General features: G+C 32.7%; 2 protein-coding genes across 3 annotated transcripts in view; one reads left to right on the forward strand and one right to left on the reverse strand.

The window, feature by feature from the left end:
- Nucleotides 1–27518, reverse strand: part of LOC144845837 (uncharacterized) — a 339583-nt gene that overhangs the window by 213324 nt on the left and 98741 nt on the right. The gene's annotated exons all lie outside the window — the stretch shown is intronic.
- Nucleotides 1–27518, forward strand: part of LOC144845374 (cubilin-like) — a 108135-nt gene that overhangs the window by 29871 nt on the left and 50746 nt on the right. Inside the window, exons 15-30 of one of the 2 annotated variants that reach the window (XM_078702663.1) lie at nucleotides 612–802; nucleotides 2703–2865; nucleotides 5003–5184; nucleotides 7082–7262; nucleotides 10419–10647; nucleotides 11014–11085; nucleotides 12131–12261; nucleotides 15261–15447; nucleotides 16899–17062; nucleotides 17166–17347; nucleotides 22170–22329; nucleotides 22507–22688; nucleotides 25105–25273; nucleotides 25935–26116; nucleotides 26779–26947; nucleotides 27226–27407. In XM_078702663.1, coding sequence (XP_078558789.1) covers nucleotides 612–802; nucleotides 2703–2865; nucleotides 5003–5184; nucleotides 7082–7262; nucleotides 10419–10647; nucleotides 11014–11085; nucleotides 12131–12261; nucleotides 15261–15447; nucleotides 16899–17062; nucleotides 17166–17347; nucleotides 22170–22329; nucleotides 22507–22688; nucleotides 25105–25273; nucleotides 25935–26116; nucleotides 26779–26947; nucleotides 27226–27407 — 2726 coding nt within the window. The remainder of the gene's footprint in view (nucleotides 1–611; nucleotides 803–2702; nucleotides 2866–5002; nucleotides 5185–7081; nucleotides 7263–10418; nucleotides 10648–11013; nucleotides 11086–12130; nucleotides 12262–15260; nucleotides 15448–16898; nucleotides 17063–17165; nucleotides 17348–22169; nucleotides 22330–22506; nucleotides 22689–25104; nucleotides 25274–25934; nucleotides 26117–26778; nucleotides 26948–27225; nucleotides 27408–27518) is intronic. The other variant, XM_078702673.1, reaches the window with a different exon arrangement.

Here is a 27518-nt window from a genome sequence, read left to right on the forward strand (position 1 = left end):
GTAATAATACTGCATGATAGGTTGTACAAACTCGAAAGAGTAGGGTGCGTGATACTTCTTTGTTTTTTTAAACATTAATTGATAGACTAAAAATATTGAGTGTAACTGCTGTATTTTCAATCATTGTTCCCCTTGATTCATTGATAACAATGTTGTTTATGACACATTACAATAGATACATGGCAAAACAATGGCTCTTGTAGGATCGCGGTCAAAAAACAATTCAGTTTGTAGGATCGCGATCAAAAACAATACTTTGTAGCCATGAAGCTGGAATGTGGGTTACATTGTAGTAATTTTTAGCTGTAATGTATAATCATAAAAATGTTATAATTGGTCAATTTTGAATTTTGACTCCTTATGTCTTGAAAATACTTTGCTACCCTGATCAATTTCCTTCCAGATTCATAATCAAAGGAAAATTCTTGTCTAGAAAAGTTGGATGGCAATTTGTCCCCTTTTGGGTGGTTACACCCACCTCCTGCCACCAGACTAATATTCCTTGGTCAGCAAAGAATTGTGACACTCTGGTTGCAGAGAGGTCTATATAATAACAATGTTACATCATTGAATGGAAATTAACATGTTTTTTTTTAAATTATAAATATTAGCAAGTGCAGCATGTGGTGGACATTTGACGGCCGATAGTGCAATACTTATTTCACCAAATTTTCCGAATGCTTACCCTCATGATGCTGAGTGTATCTGGATAATAGAGGTTCCGTCAACAGAGGTTGTTACCCTAAATATTACTGATTTACAATTAGAAACATCTGGCAACTGTGTATATGACTATGTAGAGGTATGTTTTTTAAAAAATAAACACAGTGCAAAAGACCTAAATATCCACAATTTATAGAACATTGTTTATATGATGTACAACCTTTTTACAATGTCTTTTGACAACATAGTGAGTTTAGTGGTATTATTGGTTTGATATAGGACTAAAAATGAGCTGGTTGCGAGGGTTGGTTAGGGTTAATGATATGGTATACTGTATATGCCCGTATTCTTATATCGGACTTTAGTCGTAGTTCAAACTTCAACTTCAAAAAGTGCTAGTTCGAGCCATTGCTTCAAATTTGATTCATAAAAGAAGTAGTCGACTTAATGAAGTCAAGCTTTTATGTGCGGTTACGGCAGCTGGTCACGTCTAGTATATAACCAATCAGAGGACATAGGTTGACTATGCGATGAACCTGGATTTACTGAAGCGTAAAACCTTTCCCACAATAGCTTTTTTATACAGATTAATAAAATAGTAATATCAATTAAATGATGAAAATATCAGAATTTGAAAGATCTACGTTAGTAACCTTTGTCGTTAAATACCATTTTACACCAAAAAAAAATCCCTCTAAAATAATGAACAATTTGGAGTTATTCAAATAAATATGGTGGTAACACAAAGTATATTATGGTGGTAGAACCATCTTAAATATTAAAAATGATATTCAGGTTTTGAAAACCATACATTTAATTGAAATAGACTTGATCTAGCCTACCACCAGTATTTTTTACATCAATCATTCGATAAATCACTTGTTACTTCTAGAATGTACTCGATTGTATATAAAGTTGGTTCGTACTTTCGGTACTGATTTTAACCACCTGATGTTTATATTATCGATTATTTTATACTTATCAAGTTGCTTGCTCTGTTTATAGAAATGTTATAAATTGTGTCTACTACAGTATGACCGATATATAAGTACGAAAGTTGTTATTTGATCATTTTGTTCCAAAATTAGATGCTGTTTTCATGATATTGTGATAAAAATGTTGAAAGCACCGCTCAATGTCACCTATGTCTACTTTTCCATTATACAATTACATTATTTGCATCTTACGTTCTTGTGATTATGTGTTTACATCAATACATGAACCAAATGTACATTTGATTTACAAATTATCAATTCTATTCTATTTTTTTTTCCCTTTACGTTCTTATGACTAATTGCTGTCCATACATTATTTCTGACAGGGGACATAACAATTCATAATTGGCACACTCCATTTCACATCTTGCCAGACTCATTTACATTACAGGTTCAAACCCGGGCCTAAGTTTCCAGAGGCGTTGGCCATTTTCCCACAAGAGCGAAGTGATAAATTTTGGTTTAAGATTTACAAACATCTTCCCAATTTATATGTGCATTGTGGTGGCCATAGCTGTGATGACATACCATTGCACAGTGATCCAGAATCCACTGAAAGTTTGCCGAAAAGTTCAAAATATGGTGATGTGACAATGTAACATTTTTAAAATGGTTTAAGGAAGAAAACTTCCTAAATTATACTTATTTACCCATAATTTCATATTTGTGAACATTGGCATAAATCCAGGAAAACATTTACAAAGTTTATATGTTTGTGTTAAATACAATTTTGTTTAATGCATCACCAGCGACGGGTGAATATAAAAAAAAACAATGTGCATATAGACTAAACTATTTTTTGGTAAAATTATGTACTATTGATGAAACTTTTAATTTTACTATCTAACTAATAGCTAAATATTTCATGCAGTATAAAGTTTTCTGACCATCTCTATAAAATTACAGCTTGATATTGATTTTGTTTGTAAATAAGATAACGAGTTACAAAGGTAAATTGTGATACAGTTTTGACAATGCGTTTATAGATTAGCAACAACATATTTTTATGGCACACTTAAAGGACATTGTTTGTTTTGTTAACAGATTCGAGATGGTGAAGATGAACTTTCACCATTTATGGGCCGATATTGTAACCCTCAAGCTATACCACCACCGATAGTCTCATCTCAGAACTTTATGTTTGTAAAGTTCCACTCAGATTTTTCTGTTGCACCTGAAGGTGGTTTTAGGGCACGTTACTATATAGGTAAGAGTGGGAAAACTTTGCATTAAAACTTTACAGTAAAACTGATTTTTAAAACTATGAATAATTCTTTTGGCTTATAATTGAATATTGAATTAGTATGATCGTGTTATTACATCAATATTAATGACTTACAACACTTTATCTCAACAATCAAGCCTACAATTTTCCAAATGGTACTTTGATTTCAGCTTGTATCTTCTTGCTTCCTTGACAAATTGTAAAATTGGCAGGGCCTGTGTCTAAAAAATCATATTGAAAAAGTAGCCCACCTCTTCATTTTTGCAAAAGTAATCTCCAAAGAGTCCAAAAAAAGATGCATTTCATGGGCTTCTCTTCAAGGTTTTACGGTAGTAGGTAGTAGTAGGTATAAAAATGTCTCAAAAAAAAAATTTGTACCCTTCATTCAGTCATAGTCACTAATATAATAATATACTTCCCTTTGAAATTCAATTCAATTTCTCTTTATTCATCTCGTAAACAAACCAGAATGGCACTCCGAGAGTTCATACCTCCGCCTACTGTAAAATCTTAATGCTGTGTGATTAGGCTAATTTCACTACAACCATGTGTATGCAAATTTGGTGTAATGGTTATGTTAAACCAGCCTTTCAACTAACAGTAGTTTCAGTTGACTAACAATAGAACAGCAACGTCAAAAACAAATCACAAATTATAACTCTTGCCTTTTGTACAAAAATGAAGGAGTTCTCAAGAATTGTAATTATTTCAGTTTACTTGTTAGACTGCTCGCCGACTTAAATTGTCTCCTATCTTTTAACACTAGCAGGTCTGAAAATAATACTAAAAAGTGGTCCAGAATTGAACTCTGGTCCGGATTGCCTCCAAAATAGAGTGGTCCTTGATAACATATCTATCTGTATTTTCATTTTGGTAAACATCTTGCAATAACTTTTTTTAACAGACACACGCGATCGACTACATATACCTCCTTTAAAAGATGAAAGGGACCTCCAGATCAAGTCAAGTGGCTTGTGATAGGAGGCCCACTAAAAACTAGTTACATTAAGATACCATAAACAAAAATAAAAATAACATATATATGAGTTTCTTGTTAAAACTATGCCTCTTAAGTAGTACTATGAGAAGCATTAAGTCCCATAGTTTTAACCAGAAACTCGAAATTGGCAAAGTATATTTGTTTTATATTATGAATCCAATACACCTACTTTTATTAAATCTATATGGCTGGCGATTACATCTTTAAATATAGACGATGGCTTGGCATCAGAATTTGACAAGGAATTGAATCACTTATAGATGACCCATTCTACAAGTTATTATTCATCAGCATACTAGTACACTATATCAAAATCAAAAAATGTTTACAAAATGACTGAACATGAAGTAATTTTAAAAATAGTTTTTGCTATTTGTAAAATCTCCTTAAATTGTCAACAATTTGTTGAATCATGTGGAATATCACATCATCACAGTCTATTGAACTTTTGATTTATGCCATTGAGTGTGCAATATAATCTTTTTCAGTTTCCAGTTGGTGAACATCCCTGCATGAAATCCAATAGAGCCACCTATTTTTTTCTTAGCTTTGGAAAAAACAAAACATTAAAAACAATTTCCCTGCAATTTTGATGTTTTATAAAAATAATAATAATATACAGTGTATGAATTTAAAAACATTAAACCAGGTCATTCCTTGTCAAGGTTAATTATGATAAAAAGAGAACAAAATATGCACTACCGAAGTAGCTTGCGTTAAATTTGTAGGTCTAGCTGGTAAAGAGATGTAACAGATGAATATTGTAGGCTAGCTACAGGCTTACTGACCCGTTGATAAATTAATTGTCTTTACCTTTTCGCAAAAACGAAAATGTAAATCCGTTTGAGATGAATTCTAGTATTTATAGTGGGCTGCTTAAATTTCGAGAGTTGACTTATTTTTCACATTCATGTCTCACAAAGACGAACAAAATTATCGCAATATGTCTATATAGTACTTATTTTTACATAAAATGTAGTTTTTGACCTTAAATTGGATTAAAAATAACATAGTTAAAGTGTCTTTAAAAATGCACTCGATCAGAACTAACATTTTTTTGGAGAGCAAACGTCTTTACATTAATCAGTGTTTCAACTAATTGTTAGTATCTCTGTTTAGATTGTGGCGGTATCTTTACTGATGATGGAGGTGAGATGAGGTCACCTTATTTTCCAAATGCTTATCCACACAACAGACAGTGTGACTACTTGGTTATTGCACCAGAAGAAATGATTGTCACTGTTACTTTCATTACTTTTGATATTGAAGCACACAACAACTGTATATATGATAGTTTAAAGGTGATATATTCATATTGTTTATAAATTGTTAAGAGAGCCAGTCACTAAAAATCAAACATTAGGTGGCAAGGGTAAAAAATTCGAATTGTCTAATATTTTGCACATTGGTAGACCTTGATGTAAGTAAACCTGACGTGTAGTTTGTTTGGTAAAATATCTCTCAGTTTTTGAGAAAATAAAAAAATAACGATTTTCGGCCAATTTTGTTAATTTTTGGTGTTTAATTTACATAATGTTTAACAGCCTGTGGAAGCTAAACATAACAACCTAGCGTTTTAATAGTTTACACTTACGTTATCTAGCACCTGGACAATAATTTAGTAAAGTTTCAAACAATTTGAATAAAGATTTTTCCTAAATTATTTACTAATTAGCATATATAAAACTAATAAAAAGTAATGTAAAAACAAGCGTGTTTTTTTTCATGTGCAACAAATTTTTTTTAAATAAACAAATCCTCAATCTAAAGTATAGATACTAATATTTATGAATCGGGTAAAAAAAAATGAGGGAAACTATTTTGCGCTCCGCACAAGAGCCACAAAATTGTAAGAAATTTTATTATATTAAGATTCTATCTGTCGGCAAGATCAATCAGATGTACCTATTGTTCTCTATTTAGCTATCTAAGTCGCTGTGAGCCAAACTTTTATTACGAGAAACAAACTTTAAAGATAAACTCAAAGTTCCTGGAATAAATTTGAATTAAGTTGCAATTTAAAAAATATGATCGGAAATTGGGTTTGTTTGGTCTCGAGGAAATAACAACATACTGTATGTAGAGTGCCTCCAGATCTCTCTAATCACATCCAAAGCAAGGGAAAGAGGGACCCAAGTGCGATAGGGGTATTAGCAAAGAAGATTCGCAACTAATACTAACGAAAATAGTTTCCTGTTTTTACGCTTTTTATCTGTTCAACTTGCCGTAAGATGCTGAAGTCATTGTTACCTGTAACCTCGAACACTTAAACAAATTGCACCCGATATACAGGTACATGTGTATTTGCGTCAAGATAATGCAGGATGCTACCACTCTTCCCTAGCATTGCTCTCATTACCAAAGATAGCGAAAGAAACTAAGATCAAAATCCGACGTATTGATTTTTCGGACCCTCAATGTGTGCATGTGACCGCACGTAAACGTTAACGGATGACATCAACATTCTACTCATTTGCATAACAACATAGTTCAGCAAACAGTTGCATTAACGTACTTGCTTTTTTTATTTCGCCCTTCGACGGAAGTGTAGAGCGCAATGCATGTGTTGTTTACAAAGTGGGTGGAGCTTGGGAAATAGAGTTAAGGTTAACGTTTACGTGCAAAAACTCCCTATTATGAGAAGATAAGAGCATTATTTGGTAAAGCCTGTTTTCCACTAGGCAAATTTATTCGCACGGCCAATGGAAAACTTTGTTGATAAAACTAGGCTGCGCATGCGCGCGTATACGCAAAAACCTTCAATTCGCGCGAATAAATTCACCTAGTGGAAAACATAACCGGCTTGATGAAGCTTAAAGCGCTAAATAGAGAACAATAGGTACATCTGATTGATATTGCCAATAGATAAAATCTTTGAATTTCTTACAATTTGTGGCGCTTGCCAATTTTAACCCTTGCCACTAAATTACGAATATGTTTGATTTTTGGTGACAAGTACTCTTAAATGTTTAATCATTTTGAGGGCTATTGCCATATTATTTTTTAGGAGATCGATATTGTTTATGTGGAACAAAGATATTATTTTAGTTCTTCTGTTAGTTTGAATGGTTTTATAATATATGTTCTATGATGGATAGTTTTAAACTATTATCTTGTAAATTTGATCCCTGATTTCATCGACAATGCCACTCTGAAAACATTACGAAAGATGTTAGCCTCATTATTGTATTATTTCAGATATATGATAGTAGTAGTGCAAATGAAAATGATCTTATTTCAAACCTGTGTGGTTCTTACCTCCCTCCACCTGTATCAAGTACTGGCAATACAATGCTTCTTCGTTTTGAAACTGATGGTAGTATTAGTAACTATGGATTCCGAGCAACCTATGATTTTGAAAATGAAATACCTGGAGGAGGTAAGTTATATAACAAGACCATTTAAAACAATTTTAATTTTTATACATTACAACAAACTATTTAATTGTCTCAAAATTAAATAAAATTGTCATTCTTCATTAAAAATCTATGCTGTCTACATAAAAAATAAATTAATAATAAATTAGCACCCTGGGAATTACTTCTGAGAGAAAAATGAGTCCAAATTTGTTAGTCAAATGTAAATAAACCAAATTTGTGTTTTGTATGTAACATTAGGGTTGAGGGATGTGTGCAAAGAGGAACAATTTTTAAATATACTCTTTTATCCACTCAGTATTGAAATATTTCTTTTCATGTTTTATAAATATATACCACTAATAAAATATTTACGATTTAATACTTTGTTGAAATGGTCACTGTCATAGTCAATTGAAATAGTAAAGTACATATGTAACGATACACCACTACAAGGTTTATATTTTTTTTTGTTTTTTAATTAATAAAAAAACATTGAAACAGTACTCACAGTTAAAGAAATTTGCACTTCAAATGGCAACCAACAATGGTTAATATGTATTTTCAAAATTTGTTATACACTACTTATAACTAACTACAGTATTGCAATACTATATCTAAGGTTTTAAGTTTGTCCCCCAAGGGCCCATAAATTTTGCTCTTATGTAAATTTGTTTATCTAAGATTTTTGAACGAATAATTTATAATAGACTTTTTACTTTTTTTGACAAACACAACGCCCTTTATAGCAGACAATATGGCTTTAGAAGACAACATTCCACCAAACATGCTTTAATCGACCTTTATGATAAAATAACCAATGCTCTAAGCAAAAATGAGTTAGCCATTGGACTTTTTTTGGATCTATCGCAGGCCTTTGACACCATAAATCATAATATTCTTATTTATAAGCTCCAACATTATGGTGGCCTTTCTCTTAAATTAATTAAAAGCTACCTATCAAATCGTTATCAACTTACCTCTTTTAATTCTGTAGATTCTCCCTTGTTACCAATATCATTTGGAGTACCACAGGGATCTATATTAGGACCAATTTTGTTCTTAATTTACATTAATGATATCGCAAATTGCTCTAAATTGTTGGATTTTATTTTATTCGCTGACGACACCAATATATTTTATTCTCATAAAAACAACAATGTATTATTTCAAACAATAAATGTTGAACTCGTTAAAGTATCTGATTGGTTTAAGTTAAACAAATTATCTTTAAATACTTCTAAAACTAATTATATTTTGTTCAACAAACGCAAATCTTGCAAATTCAAGGATGATATATACATGGCTGATTCCAAACTGTTATGCGTCACTGAAACCAAATTCTTAGGCATTACCATTGATTCTAACTTAAACTGGAAACCTCATATTAATCGTGTATCTAATATAATTTCTCGGAATTTAAGAATGATGAACAAACTAAAATATTATTTACCACCTCGAATTCTTTTAATACTTTATAGCACCATTAACCATATCTTTCTTATGGTAATATCGCATGGGGAGTCTGTATCAATAAATTCGAAACATTATGTCCTTGGCTAAGTACCGAAACGTCAAAATATGACTACCTATTTAGACTCCAGAAACGCGCTTTGCGAATCTGCGCAGGCGTTTCTTTTCAATCACATACCAAAAGTCTTTTTCATAATTTTCGAATTCTTAATATTTATGATTTGAATAAAGTCCAAATAGCTGCCTTTATGTACAGAGTACACAAGCAAACACTGCCTTCACATCTAAACAATTTATTCATTTCTACTTCTTCTGTTCACAATTATTCAACTAGATTTTCTGCTAACAATTTTTATTCTATATCACCCTGCAATTCCCAACTTAGACTACATTCCATTTTTTATGCTGGCCCCAAATTATGGCAATTTATTTCCAAGTTAAACTTAGATAAAACATCAGTTAATACCTTTAAGCATGCGTATAAACTGTCTCTGATCTCGATATATGGTGAGTAAATACCACTCTACTTATTTATTATTTATTATATATCATACTATATATAAATCATGAAATAATTTCTTTTTTGTATACTGCCTTACTTATTTACTTATTTATTTATTTACTTATTTATTCAATGCTTTTATGTTTATTGTAATTATTATTATTATCTAAGGTTGCTTATTAGCTTAAAGATCTATGCTCTGCACAGATCTTAATATATGCATCCTCCATGTACTAGGTTGTAGTAGTTGTGTAGTATGTGGAAAATAAATTAAATTGAAATATATAAACACTAAATAAAGGTAAAAAACAACAGTAATTTAACATCTCAGCGGCCATGTTTCTCGAGTTGTTACATTGCGTATCAACCAAGTAACCTCCTCTGTTGTGTACCGTAATGGCCTGATCTACAAATACCATGCCAGGTAAAACAGTGTTTAGTCTCCGCAGCCAGTCGGCCAACAGTATCGTCTCATCGCATTGTTCGAGTTTTAATTAATTACATGTATCCCACATGTAATGTAACATAGCATAATGAAACATACTGTATACAAGGCTTGGTACTTGGCCCTACTCTATTTAATTTATTTGTTTTGGACCTCCCTGACCTTGTTTCATCCAATATGTATATATATGCTGATGACACGATCATCTATTGTTCTATTATGAATGATAATGAATCACTACTCCTTCCTTTATTATTCTTCCTTTTTCCTATGTCTTCTTCTGAGAGGGCCAATTTAATTTTTGAGTCTAAATTGTTTGTGCGTTATTTTATCTTTATAAATTATACACTTTTATTAGTGTCCGTGCACTTCATTTAATTTCGACTACCACTGATTGACAGAGTTCAACATGCATGTCCCTCTCATCTACTTCTTGCCCTCCTATTCGACATGTACATGCATGTTGTCACTTTTTGATGTGCACCCTAGATTAATTTTCACACAGCACAATTTTCTTTAGCATCTCTTATTTTCGTAAAATCTTAACACAATAAAGTTCCATATCCAGTATTGCTTTTATTTTTTAGCTTACAGATATTTTTGAAGGAATACTTTGTGTATTAAACTCAATCAATCTACTTTTATTCTTAATACAATTTACGGAAGAGTGCGCTTTTATTATAATAATAATATGTGAATAATCACATATTAAGGAAGAAAAACTGCTAGTATATACTAATTACTATAATTCATATACAGATGGCTGCGGTGGTAGATATACAGATCAAACAGGTATATTTAGTTCACCCACAAATGGAAATGAGTACCCACATGGTGTGGATTGTTTCTATATAGTGACGGTAGAAGATGGATACATCATTCGCTTGACTTTTGAAACTTTCAGTTTGGAAACCCATAATAACTGTATTTATGATTATGTTGAGGTGTACGATAACAGTACTGATGCAGTAAATCCTCTCTATGGAAGGTAATTTGTCATACATTTATTCATCTTTTTGTTTCAAAATATCATAATATTGCTAGTAACATACCATATAAAATAAATAATATACTTACCATACTTATTATAAAATACAAGTGTAGGTACTTTGAAAGATAAAAAAAAGATAATATGCAAATGATGTGTATATTTTATTTTCTCCCTTGTTTTCTTGTAGATTGTTTTTTCTATTTATCAAATTGAAATTCATAAAACAATAGATTTTTTGTTTAAGCATAAAGTAGCATGTCTTTTTAATTTTCGATAATTATAAATGCATATCATCTTAAAGGCTTTGATGCGGATTTTATTTTATTGTTTCATTATTTCATTTAAAAATTATATTTTTCACAGTTCCGGTGTTGTTGAGAGTAAAAACTCAACAGTAGCAACAAACCGTTCTGCCATTCCTGGATTTGTTGGCAGGTAACACACAAAGAAGCATGTGTACATATTTGTTGCACCACTGTTCTCTTGGTGATTGGGCACTAATCTTTTGCACAATTAGCTAATATGTACTGTATTATACTAATACTGTATTATTCACAAACTTGTAGCATAGTATGTGCCTCGATAAAACCCCAGTCAATATTTGTGTTTATATACCACTTGGCCAAAGCATTCTATTGCAGCGAAGAAATATTCTGCTTCATTTAATATACTGCATTCAATATTCATTAGGAATTTTTAAAGCGGTTGTCACTTCCAGATATGCAATAAATATTTCTATACAAACTTTGCTCGTTTCTTTGTGTTGTAATTGTCCGCTGAACTTCTTGAGGTTAGCTTTGTGTTTTTTTTTTTGTATTTTCCCATCCAGCCACTGTTTTGTGTTTTTCCCTCCAGTTACTGCAGACCTACATCGTGACAATTTTGTCGATCAATTGAATTCAGACATGCTAACATAACTAATCAGATGCTGTGAATTGAATATTGCAGTATATAATGTTAATTATTTTCTTTGTACTGTTTTAGTGTTTCTTTATAGTTTGTTGGTTTGTTTATCTGATAATTAACTGGTGTATTTATTGCATTTGTATGCAGAACAAACCAAACACTAGACTGCAATTTAACTCCAATAGAGCGTGTAACCATAGCTTAACCACAGTAGATATTACAGGACATTTTTCAAGTTTATCTCAACTCTTCCTAACATAATATTTGTACTGTATATCAAGTTAATTATTCTGGGTTGTACTCTTTTAGCTTTAAAGATATATTATCCCTCTGTCTGAAAATTGATAATTTATTTTGACTTTTTGTGAAAGTGAAATCATAATGTTATTAACCCTGCAAAATGGCCTATTCGAAGTCTTTTGTTAATCTTCATTTTTTAGTGTTTTGGAGGACAATACATCTTTAACTTGTTTTTGTAGTTCTAACACATGTAACATAGTAAATCCTTGTTTAAAGTAGTTTTTGTTTCTTTTATTTTTCAAAATTCTAATACTACTTTACTGATTTAATTTAGATTTTGTGGCACCACTCCTCCACCCCAATTTACTAGTTCTGGCAATGTGATTACTGTGGTATTCCACACAGATTCAAGTGTAGCACAAGAAGGCTTTACTGCTTCATATGTAGGACTGGATGCCACAACTGGTAAGTTTTAAAGTTAATACACCATTCTCCTTTTGCATGTTTTCTATTTACTAGACCTTAAATAAACAACTTGATTTTATAAAATATATATGGAAAAAACAATTTATTTTCTAGATTCAATGGTGTAAAAGGAAAGGTTGAAGAAAAATAGTTAGTTATTGAGAATAAAATAGGGGTGTTTTCCAAATGTCACAGTGTCTGGTTGTTGATGCTAAAAAACAATTTTTTAACGTAGCATTGTAATGAGGAAGAATTCTAAGATGGGGGTCACATTAAAGACATGAAAAGCAACATAAATGAGATATGCCTTCAATATTAAGAATCCTTGATTGATTGTTTGATACAAATGTTGAACCCACAAATGTGAAAATGCCCACAAATGTGAAAACGCATCACACACAAATGTGAAAACACATTTCATTTTATTTCATTTCAGATAATATTTATTTAGATAATAATGAATGAATATATACAAAATAGAAAAAAGATATTAAAGTGAACATAGATAAGTAGTAGTCATTATTATCATGGATCCCTTCTAGAAGTTAAAAACTTGTCTCGTAGGGACCCACAACAAAACACATTACTAAAAAAATAAAAATAAACCTAGAATATATAATTATATAATTTAGGATAAAAAATTACAGTATAATAACATAACTAGCATCTTCTTTATCAAAATTATTTAAATTATATTTCAATAGTTTCATGATATAAATGAAATAAATACCGATAAAAACCACAAATGTGAACAGTGCTGTTTATTGTTAACTCTATAGTTGAAATTTGTTATTTACTGAACTTGTGCACATTACTTACTTACTTGCTTGTAGTGTGCAATTGTTAACTATATTCATGTATAGTAAAGTCGATTTTCGGTTTTGTTGCACATGTGAACAAGATTACAAGGTCCAAAGTCCACAATGCTGCATCCATGGAAAAACGTAAACTTCCGCACCACACTGTTCAGCTCCGGCCTCAGCCAAGTACACTGTCCCGGCACTACGACGCACACAAAAAAACAAAATGTTTTAACAACACTGTCCCGACGTTTTATCCCGGTCCACACCCACGTAAACGTTTTCGCAAATTCCTTTGAGTCAAACAATCCACCTTCTGGGTTGCTGCCGGATATAAGCTCTGTGGTATCACATGCTCAGCTCACACTTGTACCACAATCCAAAGAATTCAAAACAACAATTTATTTCAGTCAGGAATTGGTTTACGACGAACAGCAGCAAAAGAGTGCATTGCTAAAAAATAAAACATTTAAAAACCAGCTGTGTGTACGTTATGTTCCAAATAAAGTTAGTAAGTGGGTTGATTTCTTTTTTTATTTATGCCTTCTAAAAAAAAATCATACGTTATACGAAAAGGGTATTGGAACGTGGAACTGTTATTGGACCTAACAGCTCGGAATCATCCTATACCCGCTCCTATAATATCAAATGACCACAACGGCGTAGCTAGCTTTTTTTTTTCGAGGCCTTACCGATACGAATTCATTTGAACTTTAAAATAAGTTAGAAATCAATTATTTATTTGTCGTCGATGACGTCATCATCATAGCTTATTCACAAAATCGACGATTCAAAATTTGTAAAATACACGTTTTACTGTATGTTTTCAGTGGCTACAGTACTTAGATTTTCTGACAATCATCATAATTACGAAATTCTTCAACCTTAAAAGATAAAAATTGTTATTCTGTTGAACTGAATATTTATAGGTTACTAGCATTAGTACGGGTATGAGCCCCGCTGATTAACAGATTTTTCAACAGCACCGAGGAAACTTGTCAAATGTATGCAAAATTATAATATATGCAGGAGTTACAATTGAAGACTCCTTTGTTTTCTAGTGTACCCTTTCTCTGTATGTATTCGTATTCTATCAGTACCTGATGATGACTATAGTCGAAATTAGTACAATAAATATTTTATTTTGAGGCAGAAACAAGAACTTTGTCTTTTATTTTTACAGTAAACTAATATATCTCTCTGCTAATGTTGATCCCTACCAACCCAAACTTCTACATCCAGTAGAACTTTTCAGTCACTATTGGCTACGGTCACCCTACAGCTTAAAGTCTGGCACGACTCACCGCGATTGAGATTTCAAGCCAGGCTTTGGGCGGTCACACTATTCAAATTCTGTTGGGTTGTTCTCCGAACGAAACCGGAAATCAGTTGGCTAGCTAAATAAATTATGTGAGCCAATCTGTAGTACATACTTACAATTTTATTTATAATTCACTAGGCCTATGCATTTTGTTGTTATTGTAGATGATTTAAATTTAAAATATATATGTAATCGACTGATCGTAAGCATAATATTAATATAGATAGGTCTAGGCCTTCCGCTGACAGGCGGCATCCTATCTAATAGTAGGCTAGCCGATGCTAGTTTAGTCTTCAATTCAATCACTAGATAGCAATGCACAGCATACAAAATGCCGGTGATAGTTATGAAGGACCTCAGATTACAAAAAGAAAAATTAATGCACAAAACCCGTCAAATGATCCACTAAATCCATCCACTAAAATTCCCGATAAAAAAACACAGATTTGATGGCTGTGATGGACCAGATTCCAAAAAGATGTCGATCCCGGTCACACTAAGGTCAACCCAGGGTCAATCTGGGTAGCGCGTCTGGGTTGAGTTGCCTGGATTGAAATCAATTTCAAGCCAGACGCGAGACGGTCCACGTTCGGTCACACTACAAAAATCTCAATCGCGGTGAGTCGCGCCAGGCTTGAGGCTGTAGTGTGACCGTAGCCATTTTCTCTTTTTTATACACAAGGGAGCAGTAAAAATAATTGGTTTGACCCCAAAGGTGACTGGAAACAGGCACTTTACATCAATCAATACAGTCTCCCTTTGGAAGACTGAAGAAAAAAACGGATAGTGGGACTGGAGCTTCAATGTGACTGCCATAAACTATCTTTTAGGTTTTAGTAGTTTTGTAATAAATGTTTAACCTTTCATTTTGTTTCCAGCTTGTGGAGGATATTATTTCACAAACACAGGTGTAATTACATCACCAGGATTCCCAGATGGCTATCCTCACAATAGAGAATGCGTATGGGGTATCACAGTTAATGAGGGCCAACAAATTCGACTCAACTTTACATCATTCTTCCTCGAAGTGCATACTAACTGTGTGTATGACTATCTTGAAATTAGGTATTAGAATACTATTGTTTCTGTTCAGTTTATACATTATGAATTAAATTAATTACAAATGCCTTCCTGATACATTGTTTTGTTATTTTGTGAAGGCATATGGCGCAGTGTGTTGGACGTTAGACTAGTGATCGTGAGATCAAGGTTTGAATCCAACTCCCGCCGCATTGCTTGTATCCGTAGGCAAGATACTTTACTTACGTTTGCCTCTCTCCACCCAGGTGTATAACTGGGTACCCGGTTAGATCAAGACACAACTGATTACTAGTGGCATTATAGGAGTATTTTTCCATATGCGTTTGATTCAAAAATATGACTGATTTCACAACATTAGGCTATATAAATCCAGGATATTATTATTAGGTTATATGCATTATCATGCATATAACCTTATTGATTCTGTCAGAATCTTTATTTATTTATTTATTTTTTCCTTAGCACTATTTTGTCAGTCAATATTTTGTCCGTCAATTATCTTGATATCAGTTTCATCTTGGTAAGTCAATTTTTCAGAGTATATTCCTTATGGCCAGGAATCGATGTGATTATGTTTTGACGGTGTGCAATCAAATGTTTGGGAACACCTATTTTGCATTTCATTTTCTCAAAGTGTATGTATCATATGTATGATTTATTATGAAATTAAAAGAACAAAAGTTGTTTAAGTCATCATTAATTGCATATTAAATTTTAAAAAATTTTGACAATCAAACAAATGATGACATTTTCTTAGGCCGAAATAAAAAATAAAAAACTTAACACTAACTTTCTTCCTTAAAATGTTCATATATTAAAGTTAAAAGTATATAGTTTGACAGTGCATCATTTTATAAAATTTTTTGTCATAGTAAAAATTATAAATCATTGCGGTATGTAATAATCTATCCGCACCAAAGTAGTTACTGCATAGTAAATACACGGAGGAATCTTTCTACAACTTTTAGTCAGTTGTGTGGCTTATCTGTGCTCGTGTTTATGGCATTCAAGGTAACGAGATCGAGTCTCACCTTGGGAAACGAAACGAAATAAGATTTTTTTTATTATCCGTATTATTTGTTCAATTGTATTTCTTAGTGTAAAGATTATACACATGCTTTATAATGAAATCTAGAAAAAAAGTAACTTATGTCTTTATTATTATGTAACAAATGTGGTTTATGACATTATACGCAGAGTGATCTTTGATCGGGTTGTGATACCGGCTATTGTATTTACGTTAGCAAGACCCTATCCTATATTATAAATAAAGATTCTGAGAAAATCAATCAATCCATCAATATATCTTGTAAAAATCAATTATCTTTATTTTAATCAATGCATATAACCTATAATTCGTCATAGTGACGAATTAAATCTACTTATTTTTATTATTATTATTATTTACTGTACTGCATTCCTTCTTGCCATTTAGCAAAAACGAATGACATTATACAATGTTTCTTAAATTTTAGGAATGGTGGGTATGCAACATCACCTTTGATAGGCACTTATTGTGGAACTGATATCAATCCATCAGTTATTATATCTCATAGTAATCGCATCTACTTAAAGTTTGTCTCTGATAATTCTCAGACAGCGGATGGATTCCGAATGGAATGGGACGGAAGTTCTACAGGTAGGAAAAACAAGTTCAAAGACTGAAAAACTCATTTTATATTATATTTATGTCTGGTGTACCAGGATACCCAATAGCAATTTTTATTGATTATTTTTACAAGGTTGTGGTGGTGAATTGACAACACCAACTGGATCTTTTACATCACCAAATTATCCATATTCTTATGGTCACAATGCAGAGTGTTTCTGGATTATTACAGTGAACCAAGGAAGCACCGTCAGTCTTGTATTTTCCGACTTTGACATTGAAAGCCATTCATTGTGCCAGTATGATTATGTTAAGGTCAGATACATTTTAATGTAACAACACCATATCTATGATTTACCTGTGGTTGCTTATTGTGCTTTTTGATAAATAATTGTCTATATTACTATCAAAGTCTAATTCTGTTATATTAAAAAAAAACCACACATTTTAGAATTATAAAGTTAATAGTTGCACTATTTTTGCAAGCCAGTCTATGTGACGCATTCGTTAGAAGGTTGAGTTCCAAACCCAACATACAGAAGATTTTTATTTTTCTAGTAAAGGCAGACATGTTGTCTCAAACGCAAATTTTATTTCACAGGATTTTGTATGTCTAATAACAGACCTCGAATTTGGGGATTTTAGGGGCAAGGCCAGTTGGCCTCCGGTTTTTCATTAATTTGAGGGGCAGCAAGGCGTACTTGGAAGGCACCAAGGCCATTATTTAAAAGAAAAATTATTGAAAAAATAGGCCTAGTAGTACTTAGTGGTGTAGAATAGTAGAATGTAGATAAGTAAAATGCAATTTATCACTACAAACTACAATCACTTGTGTAACTTGGGAATTCCACTGCTCCCATATATACGGCAGCTGTGGAAATACACGTATTACACACAGTAGACTATGTTTTCAAGTTCGAGCGGGAATTTAGATGTTATACAAAACAAATAATGAATGTTTTATATTCATGTAATGGTACAAGTAATGGCATTTGGTAAATGATGAAAGGTTAAATATCAACTCGGCTGTCACCTCGTTGATATTAACCTTTCATCATTCACCTCATGCCATTATTTGTATCATTACACTCATAAACATTCATTATTTGTATATTATTGAATAAATAACTGTGATATTCAATCAACCAAGCGAGTAGAGTCTTCAATACAGAAAAACCTCCACACATTAAATTACATAATAAAGAAATCTGTAGATTCTGCAATGAATCATAATCTTTACATCTTTAAAAATGTTTTTATATGATGCACTGTCAAAGTATATACTTTCAACTTTAATATATATTTTAAAGAATAAGGTTACTAGCCACGTTCACATAAGATTTTATCGTGCTTTTGTATCGTGATATTGAATATCACGTTAACAGGAAGAGTGTTATTGTTATTTTGATTTCTTTGATCGCCAGCTTCAACAAGTTGGTTTTGCTTTGAAGATAGTTAAATTGCTTAGGTTTAACCCACTATATATCGTTTCGGACATCATACATCAAGTTAGATAGACGATTAAAGAATGAAAGATCGAAATCGGGAGAACGAACCAGAAATTAATGTGAAACAGCCAGGACTATTTCGAAAGCTAGCCTAGACCGTCCAACCCACACTCGATCCACCACAACCACAAAGGCATCACGACCTTACGAAAGGGCCGACACTTCTGCTATTTGCATGCACGCTGCAACTTGCCTTTATTTTGTAAACTATTGATTTTTAACCACAAAATGGATAATAAAATATCGTTGTGATGCATGTGTACAGGGGTGGATCTAGGATTTTGATAAAATTACAACTTCTGCAAACAAACATAGCTTCGTCTTTAACACTAAACAATATTTAATACAAAAGTAATTTAATAATTAGTTATATTCTAGGTATCAGTTTTTATTGTTTTCATATTCCATTATGGTAATTACTTTATTCCTATATTCCATTTATTTACTAACTTGATTATAGTTACTTTTTGTTTCTGTTCAGGCACTTCCAACACAAGCTTGTGCTTTTTAGAAATTGTGCCTTCTTCATAATATTTTTTTTTTATTCATTTTAAAGATGAGAACAAAATTGTATTGTTTTAACTATCTTTCTTCTCGTTATGAATTTTGTATTGTATTATTTATTTTGTATTATTATTATGAAGGAAATAAATGTTGTTATGATGATGATGATGATATGGGAAAAATAATCGTCAAGACGCCCGGAGATAGCATCTGAGGCGTTTTGGCCAGTCGATTCTTGTCATATAATTATCTGAATATAGTGGGTTTTATAGACCATATTTAATAGCCTATACGGAACTGGTTTTTTTTTTGCACCTTAAAGCCTGTTTTCCCGTCGCAAATTTTTACACATTTTTTACGCGATCGTTAATGGTTTCTTGGTTCTTTCAACGTTGTTACGTTGTTTTGATGCTTTAACCCAGCCAGCCTAGGACATGTTTTCGCTGATATCTTAATCTAGTTTTTACACTAAAGACAAACATTAAATTAAATTGTTTTTATATTAAAATTTAGTTTTACTTACACTTGTTATTTTGAAATATCAGACTTTAAAAGAGTACAAAAAACATCGTCGCGTTGTAAAAAATCAAGAATTGTCAGCGCGTACGTATTTTTTCACAAACAATGATGACGTAATTTATCAACTATTTGATTGGTCAGTCAGTTTTACCGATCGTAACGTTGAAGTTGAACTCGGTTCAACTTTTAAAAAAAATTGAAGATTTTAACGATTTTTAATGTTGATTTGTACCCCCTGTTCCTGTAAAATCGTATGTAAATGGGTGCATAATATATATATATATATTACAAAAGGGTGGGGGGGGGTGGGGGGCCATGGCCGGACCTACCACCCCACCCCCATCTAAATCCTCCCCTGGTGTAGATGATTTCATATTCTTCAATTTATAGACTTGCCAGGGAACTGATTTTTTAAACAAAGCTAATTCTTAAATAGGCCTAGGCATCGTAAATTTCTAGGCCGAATTTTTTACTAACTATTCTAGACCTTAATGCATATTAAATATTGTTGTCATGAATTTCAGTAAATACATTAAAATTAAAGTACTGTAATGTAATAATAAATAATAATAATGTAGTACGTCAGTTGTGGTGTGATTTAATAGACCAATGTATCATGTGACTAAAAAATATGTATAGTTTCGTATTTGTCTGCGTTCAATCCGTCGTGAAAATAGAGAGTGTACGGTGGAATGTTTGTTTGTGTAAATAAATAACTTACCAACTCCATTTTTAAACAAGATGAGATTTTTATAGTTAAAATCATGTGTTTTGAAACCTAAAGTTCTGCAAAAACGCCTATTAGTTATTATTAGTTATTATTTGTTATCTTAGGCCTGCTGGCTAGCTACTACATAGAGGCCCATACTAAAAAAACAAATCAACAATCCCTTCCCACGTGTGCGCCGAACATGTGTGTTTGGCCTTTCACGCATCAGTGCACCTCATTAGCATACTTGTATCACGATGTTAAATTCTATGTGAACGCTCTTCCTGTTAACGTGATATTCAATATCACGATACCATAGCACGATAAAATCTTATGTGAACGTGGCTAAAAAGTCATACATATGATACATACAAATGAAAAATAGGGTTCACGAGAATTCTGACTATATTAATTTTAAAATTTAGCATATTTTCACCATTTTGTTAACTTACTGGTCATACGGAATACACTCTGAAAAATTGAAAAGCAATTGTAGCAATTTTGTAATCTGTATTTAAAAGGGAAATATCCAATTTTTTAGCAGCGATTGTTGTTTATCTCTTTTCGGGAACAAGGTAATGATGCTCCTATTTTGTGAACAGCTCATTTTTCCTTTTATAAAGGCCCACTTAATTGAGTCAACAACAAATTTGATTTCTGGCCAAAATATTTTATAGAAATCTGTCCAATCAGACGATCTGTTATTTGGCATAGTGTCCAGTGCTTGGCTACACTCTTCCAAGCTTAGATCTCCTTCACAAGCTAGATTTTCTTCTCCTTTGAGAACAACCTTCTTTTCTTCAGGGAAGAATTCAGTGTCCAAAATGTCCTCGGTATATCAAGATTTATATAGATCAGCAGAAAATTGTTTTTCTTATTACCAAGTATAAAAAGCAATAAAAGTAGCTCTCAAAACAATGTACAAAGACAAGCAAGTTCTGCCCTTAGTTATAGTTAAGCTTGTTTGGTTCCTGGGCCTAGAGAGTGCCGTATTTTCTTAAAGTTTGCTGGAAATTCGGATTGTAAACGTTTAGACATATTCGTATATATATTCTTATATTTTTATTATAATGTGTGTTTTTTTTTATGTGTAATATGTTATGATACTACATAGCCTATGTAAATATGTGAACGTGATAGGTTGAAACTGCATCACATGACTACTGCTGTGAGTAATTCGTATATATCCTCGAGTATGATATTGACCGAGTAATTATCGTGTCCCTGTCATTAATAGTAGTAACCTGGTATGCGTGGCGCGCTGAACATCCGGTTATTCGGCCTACCTGATAATAGTATTATTATTATTAATGTAGGCTTATTGATGGAAATTCTTCTGTTAATTTAAACAACCTAGGCCTAAGTGAATATTTTATTGCCAAGGAATCATTAATTAGTAATTATCTGTATATTATTCTTCGCAAGGTAAAGTGAATGCAACGCCTAACTAGGCAGGCTTATTACAAAGGAGGCCTAGCTACACCCGACCCAGCAGTTACATTCAACTTGTTGTTGGCTATGTAATATAACAGATATCGCCTTTTATATCGGTAAAATATAAGATTTTACAACCCCTTGAGAATGATATTTTGTTTGAGGGAATATATTTCCTTATATTACATAGCCAACAACAAGTTGAATATCTACTGCTGGGTCGGGTGTAGCTAGGCCTCCTTTGTAATAAGCCTGACTATCAAATCTTATATTTAACCTCTAAGCAGGCAATATCTGTATAATATGATATGTAGTGTACAGAAAGCAAACTTCCGATATTTTACATTAGACAAATAAATGCTGTTGATAGCAGCACATTCATTCTATATCTTGTTAACAACAGGCCATGGGGACTTCAAAATTGTTCAGAATATCCATTACATTACATTAGTTTCTTTTTTAGGTATATGATGGAGCAACAGAAGCAGATTCTGTTATAACAACATTTTGTGGTGACATTTTTCCATTATTACCTACACAATCAACTGATTACCAGATGAGAGTGAAGTTCAGGTCTGACTACAGTATTAGTGGCCGTGGTTTCCTGGCATCCTATGCTTCAAGTAAGAAGAATGATTCAATTCTGAAAATATCTTCCTCTATAAAATAAATGAAAATAAACTCAAAACTCACAATATAAAAAAGCTTCAGGAATAAATGCATTGTATCTACTTTTAAGTATCACAATAGACCTAGGTGAGTTATGCATAGGCCAATACTGGATTTTTTTCCCTCCACAGACTGTAATACTGTTCTTAAGAGAAGAAATGGAGTAATTGAGAGTCCTAACTATCCAAATCCTTACCCTCATAATGTTGATTGTGTATGGCGTATTCAGGCAAATCTAGGTAGTACAATAAATCTTACATTTACTAATCTACACCTGGAGGATCATAATAGCTGTGGTTATGATTATGTTCAGGTTTGTTAATACCTTATTATTTTCAATCTTAACATTGTTATATTAGCCTAGTAATGGTTTTAATAAACTTTTTAATCAATTCTCGAAAAAATTTATCTGGTTTTAAATGATTTATGTTTGTATTTTTTCCTATTGATAAAACATAAAAAATAATAATATATATATGTATAGCGCTTAACCAAAATAAATTTTCTCTAAAGTGCTATGACCACAAGGCTCGAAACAAGGTGGAAATTACATCATTTCATATGCTATGCGAAAGAGATGGGTTTTCAGCCAATTGTTTAAAGATGTCAAATAAATTGACTTTCTTAATTGATTATGGAAGAGGATGGAGCTGTGCAAGAGAATGACCAGTCAGCAAAAAAATGAATAATAAAAGACTTATTTGTCTGCGTTGCAGCTACTAGCATCGATAGCCTTATGTGATAGCCCAAGTGACATTGTCTATCATCACCCATCATATCTCTTCGCAATCACTCGTTCTTGTGTCAGCTTTTCACAAATACTTTCACCCTTAGTGGACAATGCAGCATTTCACATTAACAACTTGCCATGGATTTGAAGAACATCATAATTGACCAACCAAACACGCGGTCATTTCATATGATGTCACTGCATTGTTTACAAAGACAACTATAAACCAGACCATTGAAATAATGCAGAGCACTTAGATATAAATGTAAACAATATTTGAACAGAATCATTTAAAATCAAATTTGAAGTTAACAAGGATGTAGCCAATCAGATGCGCTGAAATGAGTTACGTGCACGCTCTTTATTTTTTTACTATCATGCACTGAAGTGCAAAAAGTGCGCAGCAAAAAAGCATAACAGCACTCTGCTGCATTTAACTCGTTTTGCAGAATACCGATCGTGCTAGGCTTGATGCACGATTTACGAGTATGATCGCCTACACTGGGCGGTGATTTGGTTGCCGACTAGTGGTGCTTGCCGTGGTAGGCCTGGCTTCTTTCTAAGCTAGGCCTAGTTGGTGTATTCACCCAAAAATATATAAGTGAAAATGGTTCACAGACCCATATTATAAAACAAATAATGCACATGTTTAAATTCGTACATTAGTGGAGAGTCATCTCCACTAACGCACTCTTTACTTGTACATTATTTGTATACTAATATAGTTCTTAACACCACATACAGTACGGAAACAAAAAGAAGGTATTGCATTGGGAAGCCCAGTCAGTCCCATTATGGCCAACATTTTTATGGAAAATCTAGAAAAACGAGCAAACAGTACAGCTACATCAAACCTATCATCTGGTGCAGATATACGTAGATGACATCATAGCTGCTATCCCCATAGGCACCGAAGACCTCCCTACAATATTTAACTAACGTCGACCAACAGGTGTTTACAGAAAACCAACACAAACACACCAGTGTCTGCACTTAACTTCTAATCATCCTTTGGAACACAAACTGAGTGTTATTAGGGACTTTTAGATTTGAGTGAAATTGAAGGAACATGGGTCGTAGTCGAAAGTTGCTCGTTGACAGGTATAGATTAGGTGGACATTTTCGTTGACGTGCCAGTGAACATATGATATATGACTTGGTAATTCCTTGTAGCGCTCATCCGTCCACCTAGCTGCGCCAGTGGAAGTACACAGGCTTAGGTCACGTGTGTAGCTTAGGCCTAACCTGATCCTTAATTTTCTAAATGAAGGCTGGTGTCCTAGTGATAAGACCCAGGCCATAAGCTGTATTATTAAAAGCTTTATTTAAAAAAAAAATCAATAAATCAAAATTTGCAAAATATAATTCACTTTACTACATTCTCAGAAAATCATTGTGAGATCATTCTCGGCTATGACTTCTTGTTAGAGAGCAAACGCCAAACACTGAACAAGTGCTCAAATTTGCTAGTTGACATGCCAGTCATCTAGTGCACCCACATATAAAGAAAAAACCGACGCAATAGGTAGCAGTTGACATAGTCATAGTGAAAATGTAAAGTCCCTATTAATACCTTAGTCAACAGATGTGAAGCATTGTGTCCACAGATGGAGATAGACATCAAGAAATGCATTAGGAGACACATTAGGAGATTGCTATCCATACTCCGACTAGAGCTTTGAAAGAGTAAAAAACACTAAGAGAGAAACCAAAAAGGCAATGAAAGATCATGAACAGAGTAATGAATCAGGGATGTCGCAATCACTGGTAGAACTCTTTAAACCAGAACCACAGAACATAAAATAGACATAGAAAAGAACAATCCAGGAATAAGAACAAGGAAAAAATTACAAACATTTTAATCAATGGTTTTTAATTGATTAGTCAATATTCAAGGTTTTGCAATTACTTTTTCTAGAAGCTAACTCTAAATTGATATTGATTGAGGACAATAGAACTAAATACCTTACACTGATTTTTATATACTTGTATTTGTTAGGTTCGCGACGGTGAAGATGAGACTGCACCAGTAATAATAACTATATGTGGACAACTTTTTTTGCCAGAAGGTTACAGTCTTCGAAGTACTGGTTCTAATCTTTGGATTAACTTTGCAACAGATTCCTCAGTTTCAGAATTTGGTTTCAGAGCAATATATGCTGTAGATGGTAAGGTGTTTTAAGACGAGAGACATTGTTTGTTTGTTATTTCTTTGTCTTCCTATTTTTTTGTGAATATTCTGTGTACCTCAAATACTCGGTAATACCTCTGTACTCGTTTTTGTTGAAAATAGAATTTCTATTATGTCCTAATTTCTCAAATGTTAATATGTTAATGCTTTACACTTTTTTGCTAAACATTTTGAAGGAAAAAACCCATTAAACAATCTCCTTTTAAATTATGGTAAAGCCCAACATTTTTGTGAGCCCTTAATTTTAACAACTTTCAAGATTGTACAATGATCGCAAAAGTAAATGGTTTGGAAAATCAAGAAATTCTCAAAGATATTACTGTTGAGTTGTTTAAAGTTAGGCCATAGGCTAGGCGTAGCTATCTACATTGCTAAGCGAAAATGCTAGACCCAATCAGCTTGCACATCACTCGAAACAAAGAGAAAATTCAACTTCAACAATCGAGAAGTGTGCTGACATGGTCATGGTGGATTAATCGCTAATAATAAAATAGAACCTTGCCTTTTGTGACATATGGAGAGACAAAACAAATGCCTCGCTCACTGTGTAATCAAAACGTTTAATTAGTTACATTAAAACGTGTATTCTGTAATATAAAGGACACATTCATTTTGCTTCTTCTTTGCTTCTTCTGTAGGATGTGGTGGTGAAATTAATGACAACAGTGGTGTAATCACAAGTCCTGGATACCCTCAAGGATATCCACATGAAGTAGAATGTGACTGGATTGTCACTTCAGAAATTGGAAGTTCTATCACGTTAACCATAAATGATTTTGATTTGGAAACGTCTACTAATTGCCAGTTTGATGCTTTATTGGTATGTTTTAGCCATAATTTTGTAAAATATAATCATAACTCAGATAACCTCCTCTTATGATGGTCAAGGATCTTTTTAGATGATATTTTTTGTAAAAAAGATCGCCTTAGTTACAACGTTTTAACATTTTTGCCTTTAAAACTCCTACTTGTAATCTAGTAAATTGGTTAAAATTAGCAATGAAAACACTGAGGACAAGATGGTTTGTGGTCCTCATCTTTTCTCGTACTACGTTCATTACAATTTCAGTGTGATTGGTCGTCATGAGAATATTTAATTTCACATATACGCAGATGACATTCAATTGTAACCAAAATGACATCACTTTTTCCCTTGTCAATTTTCCAACTGTATTCAGGATATCTATATTTGGATGTTATAAACATGCTTGTTTAAATGATGAAAGTGAAGTTAAAACATTGTTTTAAAGTCGGCCCTTCATAAAGATTTGCAGAATGTTCAGTGGCAGATCCAGGATTTTGAAAATAGGGGGCCCCAGGGCCTAAAAATGGCACATTTTTGGTGCCGAACTGAATTTAGTATCATATCTTTTGCATTACAATTTTAAATTTTAATCCTTGCTAAAGGGTACTAAACAAGACAATAAGAAAAAGATTATACTGCAATTTCCATTAGCATCCTGTTACCAACTTGTGTTTTAGGTATATTCTGGCACAGATGACTCACTGAATTATCTTACACAACTTTGTAATGAACAAACCAAGCCTACAGTTGTAACAACTACTGGTAATGAAATGTATGTCCGTTTCTATACTGACAATAGCATTAATGGACGAGGCTTTAATGCAACCTTCTTGGCCAATAGTAATGGTATGTTTGATTTTATTATCTGAGAACTTCCCAAAATATGTTGTGGATCTGTTGAGCATGTACACACATTATTATTAGATTATTCATTATGCTACACACTGTTCAGCTGTCAAGTTGAAAAGTCATTTATATGTGAATAGTTGTTTGGCACATGAAAACTAAAGTTTATTTGGTTATTGCAAGAATATTTATTCCACAGGAGTGGACAAAAAAAAAGTTATGCTGACAAACATCATGTGTCTATGATTAGGTGTGTTTGTATAAAATGTATTTTTCAGGTTGTGGAGGCAATCAAACTGCACCAAGTGGCCATATACAATCCAAGAATTTCCCACAACCATACCCACATGACTATGAATGCACATGGCTGATAAATGTAGCTGATGACCACCGTGTTCAATTAACTTTCCTGGCATTTGATATTGAAAATGTCAATGATTGCCAGTATGATTACTTGGAGGTAGACAATTGATTTTTTTATTTTATATATATTTTTTTTAAGGTTTAAATTAGGCCTAATTTATTGAAATGGAAGGATGTACACACTCGATTTTAATAGTTGATTAAGAAT

Source organism: Antedon bifida, chromosome 1 (assembly GCF_963402885.1).
Source record: "Antedon bifida chromosome 1, ecAntBifi1.1, whole genome shotgun sequence".
NCBI classification, from domain to species: Eukaryota; Metazoa; Echinodermata; class Crinoidea; order Comatulida; family Antedonidae; genus Antedon; species Antedon bifida.